The sequence below is a fragment of the Spodoptera frugiperda genome, chromosome 1, assembly GCF_023101765.2.
Source record: "Spodoptera frugiperda isolate SF20-4 chromosome 1, AGI-APGP_CSIRO_Sfru_2.0, whole genome shotgun sequence".
NCBI classification, from domain to species: Eukaryota; Metazoa; Arthropoda; class Insecta; order Lepidoptera; family Noctuidae; genus Spodoptera; species Spodoptera frugiperda.
In genome coordinates, this window is record NC_064212.1 from 3,692,654 (window position 1) to 3,705,266 (window position 12,613).

The 12,613-nt window shown below is 34.1% G+C and overlaps 1 protein-coding gene across 1 annotated transcript in view; it reads right to left on the reverse strand.

The window, feature by feature from the left end:
• The window catches only part of LOC118273643 (protein Wnt-6), a 40,377-nt gene extending 28,193 nt beyond the window's left edge, over positions 1–12,184 (reverse strand). Inside the window, exon 1 of the mRNA XM_035590722.2 lies at positions 11,810–12,184. Within this exon, the coding sequence (XP_035446615.2) occupies positions 11,810–11,871 (62 nt within the window). The 5' untranslated portion in view covers positions 11,872–12,184. The remainder of the gene's footprint in view (positions 1–11,809) is intronic.
• Between the last annotated feature and the right edge of the window lie 429 nt (positions 12,185–12,613).

A 12,613-nucleotide genomic window follows, 5' to 3' on the forward strand; every position in this document is an offset into this window, starting at 1 on the left:
GACGCACGCCATCCTCTGAAAGTAAGGGGGCATTGACTATGAATTATTCGCAGATACGACTGTGAGGTTGGAAGGAGATAATCTGCACTTTGTGTTGCGTTGTATGGTCTAGAAAAGTGAGAGATTGTATTGTTGGTTTGTTTGTAATAGGTAAAGTTTTTGTTAAGAAATTCGACTTCAATTCTTGTAATGTCAAGTCTCACTACACACCAGTATTTAACAAGATTATAATTTTTGGAATAAGAAATTATATCGAAAACGAAAGTTATACATGAGATGGGTCGTTAAAAAATAACTGTCTTTCAGCAACATGAATTCATACAAAAATATCAATATAAGAACAATATTTTCAACATTTCATCATGGTAAGGAACTACGAGAAACATACACATATGATGAAAAATACCTACTTTCACATGAATCTCCTTTAAGTCTACTCTTTAAGTCAATTAGGTATATCTTTAGGAAACGCCTCAATTCTACCTACATACCCATCTGTCATCTCAACTAAGCTACACGAGTAAGAGATAGTTAGCGATGGGCCGCTAAGCGGACTGCAAACGTGTGCGGGTGGCTGCGACAGGGCATCGCACCGAGTGCTAAATGAACTAGTTCCATACACACCGGTATGCTGCCTCGTTTTTTTTATCATGTAGGTAAAATTGGGCGCATTTTCATTTCAATGAACTGTCGTATCTTTTTTTGAGAGTATTTTTTGGTCTCTAGATGCTTTGTTGCAATCGATTAGTAATTACTTGGTGGATTCTTAAATAACGTAACATGTATATTTGTTATAAAATATACAAAGATCTGTTATCTATTATAGAATTTAACCAGTTATGTCCAATTATGCTCTCTTACAAGATGAATATGGGCATATACTAGGTAAATCGGCTAATTTTTGTCTTGAATTATTGAAGTCCACGGTATATACTAGGTACAAAGGATATTTGTCTATTTCATAAAACATAAACCTAGCTACGAGGAAGCCATTTTTACATGTCTACCTTATTAATGTGCTACGTAAATACTGTTACGTTTTATCGACAATTTTACTAAAGAACTTTACAACAGCTACAATTAAAATAATTATCAAATATCGATTCCCCAACAACATTAAAATTCCTAATCCCCAAAGGCAGGCAACGCAAGTGCGTTGCCAAGTGGCGTTACAAGTGTAACGCCTCTGGTGTTACGGGTGTCCATTGGCGGCAGCGATCGGTTACCATCAGGTAACCTGTCCTGTCGCTCGTTTAATGGCTTCACTACATAGTATAAAACAAAGTCGCTTTCTCTGTCCCTATGTCACTTTGTATGCTTAAATCTTTAAAACTACGCAACGGATTTTGGTGCGTTTTTTTTTAATAAATAGAGTGATTCAAGAGTAAAGTTTATATGTATAATACATGCATAATATATCACCATTGCACCCATGCAAAGCTGGAGTAGGTCGCTAGTATAATTATCATAAAACAAAATAGAAAAAGAAGAATTACAAACGAATTAAAAGCATAATACTAACATGTACTGTTTTGCCAGACGAAAAAAAATAAGATTCATCTTAAAATTCTGCAGACGAGTCTCGTCGTTCGCGTCGATCTCGGTCCCGTATGTAATATTTGATTGAAAGTTAAATAATAAACAGGACGCCAATTAAATCTAACGCCAGCCAAAATTACTATACAATGTGATGAATCAATCTGTTTTCTATCACATTTTTTCACACCATCCACCAAACTTGTTGCGTCAGACGAATTCTGATGAACTATTGAGAGTGGAAATATATTAATGTATTTTTATTGTTTGTTACATGTTTCTGATTAGATTCTGTGTACTGAGTATGAAAATCGAAGTATCCAGTACTGACAAAAGATCTACTAGTTTCGAGTCACAGAGGAACTCTTCATCATGACCAGCGTGCGCAGACGCGGCGTGACTCGAGACTAGTAGAGCTGTAGGTGTAGAGCTTTTTTCAGTTTATTTGCGTAAGAAAACCGTTATTTTTAATGTAGTAGACTTCATATCTGATTTAAAAATAGGAAAAATAATCTATCGAAATAAAAATGCGCATTCACACTAATCGTCACTAAACGATTAGCCATGCTCCGTTTACTACACAAGCCAGTAAAGTGACCATGTGACCATAAATAAACAATTAAACCAAATTAATACATTAAACTAATACCGTTTTGTTATGATTATAGTAACAGTGCTTCGTTATCTGCCAGTTAGGTTTATCTGACATTGCGACTAGATTTATAACGTAATTAATTTATTTACTTCGCATTAAACTGGCTACTATCAAATGTTAAGGGGTAGAATGTACGATCAACGTGTGTTTGGATTTACTAACTATTTTTATTGAAATAATTACAGCTGTTTAGGAGTTAAATTTTAGAAAAGAAGCTAAATAAACACGAAAGCTTATGTATGTAGTTTAAAAATTGAAACTTTTGGAAGTTATAGTCTATAAGGCAGCAAATTAAACAGATTTACTTGATTAACGAAAAATTACGGTTTACTCACGTAAATTAATGGAAAAAAGCTCTACTAGTTTTCAGTCACAGAGGTACTCTTTATCATAATCAGCTGTGCGATGTCGCCGCATCTACGCACGCTGCAAGAGTCCCTCTGTGACTCGAAACTAGTAGAGCTTTTCTCGACTGCCATTACACTAAACCATACCATTTTCATAACAAAATCACAATAGAAAACAATTCAACTTAACACTAACACCATCTCCTCATCAATAAAACAAAACACAACGTACATACAAATTAGACAAGCAATTCCCGAGAAACTAGCCAAAGACAGACATACACTGTTAACACTGTTATGAAGTCTAACCCTTAAGTAATATAATAAACACGGTAATATCCGCTTTTGTAACCACGGTGCGGTCAAAACATTGGGGATACCGGTTGCGTAACGACAATAAAACTTGATAGATAACCCACTGTTAGATATGAACAAGTACCTGGTTAATTGGTGTTTATAAACGTATATACCTTTACAAACACGTTCGTTTTGTTTTTGAAGAAAACCAGAATTTCTGAATGCAATTTGTCAATGCGTTGATGGTTGTGGTTTTAAAAAGTGGCTGCCGTAACGTATGAGGTACCAATGACTGAGTATTTGATTGACATTGTTATAAAATGTGAGTCAAAAGCTAGTATGAAGCTTAGAATCTTGCTTCTTACTTTAAAAACTCAACTCTCAAACTCAAAAAACATCTCTCAGCTCGACTCTGATATTTAAAAATATGATAAGGCCTCAATTTAAATTGGTTTGACTTCTAGTCTAAATCTAAGTAAGAATATCGTAACTCCTCTATTTCTTAAAGTAGTTACAGCCAGACAGTCGATAGTCTATCTACTATAGAAACACGTTGAATTGCAGAAACTACATCTCATTTAAGTCTCTAAAATGTATTCCGGTAGAATTTCTAGATAACGATAAGCTAAACTTAAATATTGTCAACACGTATAAACTTTACAAATAACCATTAATTATTAAATAAAGAAAAAACCTTACCAAAAACGTCACACAAACTAAAACTATAGATAAAAAACTAAAAAGCTAAATTCGTCAGCTAATCGCCAATTAATTAGCATGCAATGTTGCCATCTAAATAAGTGGAGACATTATACACTAAGTAGATCTAATAACACCTATTTTTATCTGGCAACACATTGATCAACATTAACACGAACAAAAAATGCAATTAACGATAGTACGTAATAACTAGCCAGTTTTGTCGACTGTTGTGGGCGAAAGAGGGACACACCTACGTCGTCTACTGGTGCCGGTCGTGGACAGACAACTATAAGCTATATTGAAGCTATACTCTTCTTTCTCTTGGTGTTCTTCCAGCTAAGATTAAGTAAAAATCAAAGAAGGTTCTCAGTTTCACTTGTATGTATGTATGTATGTATGGTTTGTGCGCGATTATCTCGCATTCGGTTGAAGCATAATATTTTTCAGACATAGGAGAAGGTTTTAAAAACATAATGGGGAGGCAGGTCCCTTTAAAAAAAATGTTTTAGTAAATTATTACATGGAGCAAATTATGATCGTTGACAGACGCTTATATTATTAAAGCTTTATAATAAAAAAGCTCAATTTAACTAGAAAAGCTTCGGATGATCGGATTGAAAACTAAGCTAAACTATCTCAATTTAAATTGCTCAATGGACTAAATTTACCTTGAACTAGGACTAACTTAACGAAAGTTCTAACACAAGCCTTAGTATTAGTTTGTTTTACGTGTATCGAGATCAAAACGAGACCGCATTAGGCACCTGATTGGTTGATTCATTCCATCAGGCCAATCAGGGCGCCAAATATTCATCGGTAATACGACTTAATTTTGTATCTTTAGTCCAGCTTACATGGCTTAATCCATATAATGCAATTTATACACAACCTATCTAAAATGTCAGCTATACAAGCTAATATACCAAGCTTAATATAGCTCTCCGTCTACAACCGGTACAAATAAATAGATGTCCGTCTAATAGCTAAGTAGTGTATCTAATTTAACGCATCATTAAGTAAATTGCAGTATTACGAAACTAGGTTTAGCCCACGGATTTCTTTGGCTTCCGGACTTTTTGGGGCACGTGTCTTTGAAGATGGGAGTTTAAGTTGTCATCTTACAATCCGGTTTGGTGTTGCTTGTTGCCTCACTTTTAATTTTACTGGTCGGTTGTCTTGTAGTAGACGGTAAATCAGAATATGAGGTTTGATTATTCTATAGGTTAAGTTGTGAACTGTTTTTCTATGACACATAGGTGGTTACTAAAGATTAAATCACTACCTAACCCTCTAGAAGGCCAACTACGCACTTGTAGCTGCTATGGAGTTGTCGGGTGCTTATAGACGACAGTGATCCCAGAAAAATGTAGAAGCAAAGATTCTTGCAAACTATTTATAAAACATAATAGTGTGCAATCTCTTATTTTAGTGCCTGTTTTACCACTTCCATATAAGTACCCGATAAACTTATATGACAGATAGTTCTGAATTCAAATTTATCTGGGACATAACGACTATCCAGACTTTTTGAAACAGGCGCTTAATGTGGCAATACTAAACTTTGGTGACACAAAAATCACCTAACTCAGGAACCAATTCCATGACTACAAGCTCCACAGTGGCCTACAAGTTAGCTATCAAGTTAATACTTAAACTATAAACCTCTAATTTGTATATTTATCGATATTTAATGCAGTCTTCGATCTGCGAACATGGCCGGTTATATTTATTATCGGCTAATGGCAATACATAACAGAAGTCGTAATGTTGAAGTTATTATAGAGATAAATAGTTAAGTCTAACAAGGTTCCCGACTTAACTGAGCGTTAACTAGATAAATATCATAAGGATTTCGATAATTTAGTAATACAAGCACGAAGGTAAAATATAGTTATCTATATGCCGAAATGATAAATTGAGTATACATTATTGTTAGAACAGCATAGACATCAACAGTCACAATGCACTGCTAAACTATAGACCTCCTTTATAAAGCAGAATGAAGAAATGGTATAAGCCGGCAAACGAGCAGACGGATCACCTGATGGTAAGCAATCATCACCGCCCATGGACACCAGAAACACCAGGAGCGTTACAAGTGTGTTGCCAACCTTTCGGGGGTTAGGAATTTAAGGGTTATTGGGAATTAGGTGTTTGGCAAGTAGGCTGGAGATCTCTGTCTTTGATACTATACCCGCAAGAAGAGTTATACTATAAGTACTCACTAAAGGTAAATATATCAACCACAAAAACGCTCGTGTTCAAAACCAAAACGCCAAAAAACAAAACATGCAAAAATCAATTTCATTTAACACGACCAAGTGCAACCAACAACAAGTATAAAATACTCAAGCACACTCAATTACGATAATTAAGTTAATCCCGTGCAAAATCCATTTATAACCTTTGAAACTTGAATTAAGGCTACCTACCAATTTATTTGAAAATAATCGATGTTCGTACAAGCAAAAAATCATTTATGAAGTTAATATTTTCTCCGCTGCAATATTAACATCAATCCATCAATCTGACAGGAACTTTCAAATTGCTAAAATTGAGTCATTCTTCTCAATTATGGTGCGTTCAGTGACCATCAGGGTTTGGATGGGTTTGGACGGGGACGTCCAGACCCCATTGACTTACTGCCCACCATAAAATAGGGTAAAGTTGTGTTTAGAATGGCATTTCTAAAAAAATATCGTAAGATATACTAAATTAACTAAAAATCACGGTTTACTCACGTAAATTAATGGAGAAAAGCTCTACTAGTTTCGAGTCACAAAGGGACTCTTAATCATGAGCAGCGTGCGTAGACGCGGTGACGTCGCGCAGCCTACTCTGCGCGACTATCGACGTTGTTTTTTAAGATAATACACAGTTGAAAGGTGACGCAAAATTTTATACACACAAAATAACTTCCCAAGACCTTTTAAAATCATAAAACTAATACTAATAACCTAGCAAAAAACACTCGACACTATAAATCTTCAATGTTCACACTAGCTATGACTTTATTAGTCCCCAAACATATTATTATATCCAATAAATAAATTATTATTTTCAATATTTACGACCAACAAATAATAATATGCAGGATACATTATGAACGCAGCGTTGCGATGGCAGCCATTTTTGTTGATCGTGCTCGAATCTCCTAATTTAAGCCCAGGTTTGATTAATTGCAAATTAAAGTTCTTTGCGGTGGTGCCTGTCGAATATGACTTTATTGAATTTCATGGCAAATGATTAATGTGGCAATAAGTAAGTTATTATTATAGCGATAAAGGTTGTTATTTAATGTTATTGTTGTAATTGTGCCGTGTGGTCCTTTGCGAGTGGTGGTGATGGGTTTTCTGGTATTATTGGATGCTATTTTAGATGTTAAAGGTGGGTTAAGTGAAAGTGTATAGTAGAGTTTGAGTTACGGATAAAAATGTGGCTTTGGGTTTGGTGAAAAATAATGTACTCTGAACGGATCTTTTTTTAATTTACTTTATTTGAACAACTAGCTTCTGCTTCACCCACGTTTCCACAGGATAAAAAGTATCCTATCACCTAAGTCAGTTCAATCCCTGTCTGTATACGAAACATCAAAATCCGTTCAGTAGTTTCAGATGACTTCTCCCGCCTTAGGCGAGACGAAAGGGAGTCAGACTCATACGGACTAAAATCCCCCCCGTTCCTTCTCTTGCTTTTTGAGCTTAAACATTTAGAACAGGGCGTTTCATAATAAATTATCACCGTTTAACTCACTTTCTACGTCTAGATTGCGGTGAAAGGAAATGTCAAACGAGAGATCTAAATAAAGATAATTTTTATTAGCTATGTAAACTAGGTAAACACGTCTAGTAGTCGTATGTTTAAAAATTTATGCGTCTAACTTAAAACGTATAAATTAATTCGTTAATTGGTGCGCTTCACTCTGTAAGGTGGGACGCGGATGGTGTTTACAGTTGTGGGCTCTCGTTGTGGCTTGAAATTAGTCGAGTACTCACAAATCCAATATGTGAATTTCGTTATAAATAGCAATGAACAAGAGCGTTGGTAAAACAATTTTATCTAAATATTGATTAACTTTTTAATATTTTAAAATTTTCAAAATTAAAAATACAACTGACAATATCAAAATATAACTTGATTAACATTTAACTCGATAGAAACGAAAACAATTTTATTTTTTTATAACTTACAAAGTAAAAGAACAGCTTTTTCACTGACAATTATTAATCGAATTTGAATTTTATTTTTTATTATGATGTGACCAGTTGACGCCCGTGGTTTCGCTCAAGGTGGATTACAGACTTTATGACTAAAAAAGTACTCTAAGTTACTTAATAGATCTGTCAATAACAATACCGTCAAAATCGGTCCAGCTATTCCAGAGATTGGCCAGAACAAACAGATAGACAATTCAAAAATATTACAAAAGTATTATTTTGCGTATGTATAGATAAGGTAAGGTAAAGTTTGAAGTACCTAAGCTTTTCATCTGTAAAATATTTTTTCAAATAAATTTTGAAACTTTGGGGTCTATACAAAGCAAATAATTAAATATACATACGACAAGCAACCTGCACTGGCTTTACGCTCGTACCCTGATTTTTCACTTTCTAGGTGAATTTTGTCAATAAAAACACATTTATCAACCTCAATACAGCCATTCACGAGTTATGCTCAAACATACATGTTAAATTCTATTTTTATTACAGATTGGTACAGACAATATTTATATGACACTGAATCACAAAGACGTGTGGACCGTTGAAAATCATCTGACATCGCTTCCTAGTTATAAATTTGATAGAGCAATTATTCTGCATCGTTGACAAAAAGGTGATTGGTCATACTGGATTGGTTACACCTTAATGCTTCTTGATATTAATAAATAGTTATAACGGATCACCCAAATGTTGGTTTTGTTCTTTTTCTACCTCTTTCTGCAGCATTGAGAGACATTTAATGATTACTTTTAAACTATTTTGTATCGAAAACAATTGCTTAGGACTGAGTTAAGTAATAATTAAATGACTCTGAGTACGGCACTTCGACTGAATATTGGTGTTACATTGTTTTTACGTAATTGAACCAATGAAACAATGTAACCAAGAATTGTATTGTGAATCTGATTGGAAAAGAGTAACCTATGGAGATTCTTGCTCGTTTTATAGCCATAGGAATCTACACTTTGGCACTAGCAAATAGTTTAACTAGAGGACTGACCGATAGACTTTTATTGTTTTCTTTTTGACATTCAAAAGTTTCTTTCTAGTTTGATTGAAATAAATGATTTTAATTTTGAATTTCACGTTATTTTAAAAATGTAATAACATCGAGATAAAATTTTGATCAAATGTAGATTACGGTCTAGCATACACATAGGCCCCTTTTTATACCACGGCAACGCGGATGAAACCGCTGGCAGAACCAATATACTTATATATTAAATCAAATTAATAATATATCTACGAACAATGAACATGGTTATTCTCGAGACAGTACATTCTATCACTCGTGTAGAATAAGTAGGTAATGCTCCAAACGTGATCCGGAGAGCCGTTAAAACTCCCATTATTTATTATTATGACATATTGACGTTAAGAAAGTTGTCTATAAAACATATATAATGCTTTCATCATTTATAACTAAAAACATAAATCTATGCAAAGTCAAAGAAACTATGAAATATATCTATTGGTATAATCATCATTATTTAGTCATTCAATATGTTAGCTGTCTATCTATTATATTTAAATCATTTAAGCCTAATATTTTACGCTTTCAACAAAAGTTGTTGCGGATTTCTTCAAATGTTTAGTAAAATATTCTGTGGTAAAAGACTCGTCTTCCATGACATGGGATTTTGAATCTTCTCTGTTACTCATCTGGTAATATGTGAATGGTGCATTTACATAGCATGGACATCTTTAAAATCCTTTATTTCACTTCTGGTAGGCTATTCAAGAAATAGAGAACTAGGTAAGTTCTTTTTAATATTAGGTCATGTCTCATCTTAAAGTAGTGTATATCAATTTATCTACATTCGTTTACTTTTGAAATCACGGTTTACTCAAGTATATAAATGGAGAAAGACCCTACTAGTAGGCTGCGCGACGTCGCCGCGTCTGCGCACGCTGCTCATGATGAAGAGTCCCTCTTTGACTCGAAACTAGTAGAGCTTTTCTCCATTAATATACGTAACTATGTCTCACGATAGTTATTATAAAAACTATAGATCTTCATTGTTCAAAATATCTTCTTGTATGTCAATCATTGAATATCCTAAATCCTAAATACTGCTTATAGTTCTATAATATTTGAAAATTTTCACCAGTTTTGAACATTATGTCTTGTTTCTAACTAATTGTTTTTTCTACTAGTAAATGCCAGTCACCGCAAGAAACCTGGGCATTCTGGTAAACTTGGTTAAACTCACTGTCAATCAATTCAAAACAGGTCACTAAAAGTGGATTATTTTCTGTTTATAAACAGGTACTCGTTCCAAAGAGAACACCAATGGAATAAAACTGTTTACTCCGTTAAACAGGTCTAAAACAACTTCAAACTCTAAGCTATTGCTATTAGTTGGATTAATAGAATACATTACATTACACACAGGGTACCTATTTGATATAGAAACTAAAACAAAGAACCAATTATATTGTGAACCTGATTGAAAAATAGTATCTTACGGAGTTTCTTGCTCGTTCTTCTCTATAGAAATCTACACTTTGGAACAAGCAAATAGCTTTACTAGACGACTGACCGGCAGACAGACATTTTGTTTTTTTTTATATTGTAATTATAAATTTGCTTTGACGTTCAAAAGTGCCTTACTAAACCTGCAGTTAAAATGTAATATAGAATCTTTCTTTATAATGCAAGTTTCTGCTACAAGGAGCTTTAAAATAATAATATAATATTTCATAATTGTTGGTCTGTTTCCATCAACTGCTAACATCGCCATCCCGTATTGGGCAACCGTAGCGATTAATGCTCAAACCTTCTCCGTGTGAGAAGAGGCCTTTGGTTAGCAGTGACCACTTATAGGCTGTTGATGTCAGCCAAAAGTATGTAATTAATTCGTCGCCGTTAATCTGGCTTGCTTTGAATTAAGAAGATTTCTCTCAAATAGTCCAAAACCTTAGGAAATATTGGGATAAAAAGTAGCCTATGTTACTTGTATGTTTATAGAGGCGCCCAAGATACAGGAGAAAATCGTAGTGTTAAAAAAATTAAAAAGGTTTGACAGAATTATCATATTTTGTTGTTCTGTTATAGCTAGCTTACAAGCTATCGTTTATTGGTTCCAAATCTAAAAAACATCAATTATTATGAACATATAGTTTACTTTCGTTTAATTTCATACTCACTGATGTTTCACTTTCATTTTCTATAGTTAAAAAAGCAACCATTACTTACCATTCTTTAGAGATTAATAAATAGTATTTAAACAATAAATAGCTATTCTTATGGCCTATTGACGCTTTAATTTTAAGTCTAATTAAAATCTACATTACTTAGTTTTAGTCACATACTGTTTCATTAAGACTTTAGTATATTAGTTACTTAGTTGAGCAGGATATTGCTATATAATTATAAATTTAATTATACTCATTAAAGCAATACATTATAATTAACTAGTAGGTAAAGAGTTCCTCAATTATAATTATATTGAAATTAATTTTAATTAAGAGATTTTAATTAAGATTTTAATATGGTGAATGAAGTCAGTAAGGCGTTGTTTTCACTTTCATTATCACTCTTCATTTTTCATTTAAAATTGAATAAAATGTGAATAATAACGTCTAGAAACCATTATTATGTCAATTTATAATTTAGCTATCATTTCTAGTTAATAAATATTTAATTTTATCATTAGTTTCCTATAAAGTCTTTAGACTTTTCACACAATTTCTACCGTTGAAAAGTCTCTAAAGAAATAAATAATTAACTAATCTAATTAAAAAGAATTAATTAGTTTGAGACATAAGAAATACTCACAAAGATGGAGCAGAATAATTAGGTTCCTAACCAGATTTAAATCGAAACATTTGGTTCCACATAAACAAAAATATCCGCGCGACGGAGACGCTACACAATCGAAACGAGAATCAACAAAAACTTTGAATAAACAAAAATCAGCTGTTTAGGCTCACGATTCATATTAGATTAGGTAGTGAAGGAACCGTCTGTCAGTTTGGTTATGTTTACTTTACGATAGTGAATTTTATATCAGTGATTTTGCTCTTCAGACAGCTTTCCAAGTACTCACCACCAAGAGTCGGTGATGGGCGCGAGCAGCAGCAAGCAGGCGGCGATGACAACAGGCCGCATCTCTCGACGGACATCACTGCCCCAACACCTCCGCTGTAACCATCTCTCAACAACCAAAAAACACCCAAAAAAACCTTCTACCCCAAAACTCCGCCCATTTCTATTCTCTAAACGACTCGATTTGTTTTTATGCTATTTTTCTGTATAGAGAACGAAATGCGTTCGATTTTTCTAAACAGTTCCGAAATTTCGCGGCGTGGCGTGCGTGGATCCCTGTCGGTGGGAGATCGCGGCGCGGACTGACGCTCACCTGAGCCCACCCCGCCGCACGCGCACCGCCAAACGATTTTCGCGCTATTTTGGCTAAGATTTTAGCAGATTAGGCTTCGCGTGATTAGTGATATGAAGGTGGGGATATGAATTTGTTATATTAACGATGTGTGTGGGCGAACCACTAAATTATCTCTTTTGCTGCATTAATTAAATTATGAACCTCTTAATAATCCAGTTTTGCAGCTATTAATGCAGCCAATGTCAGTTTAATGGTATCATAAATAGATTTAAGAGATTCGTTTATAGATTTAGATGTGATTAAATAAAAAATCGGAATGCATATTTTTTAGAGCGGTGCACAGGTGTTTAACTTTCCATAGGGCAGCACTATGTTAATACGAACCAGACATTGCCTGATTTCGAGTGATGGACAGTGAGAAGCGTTCGGAACACATTCTATAATTAGAATACACGTGCGAAACTCTAATTGTGTTAAACAAACAATCTCGTGTACCTACACCTGGCGTTT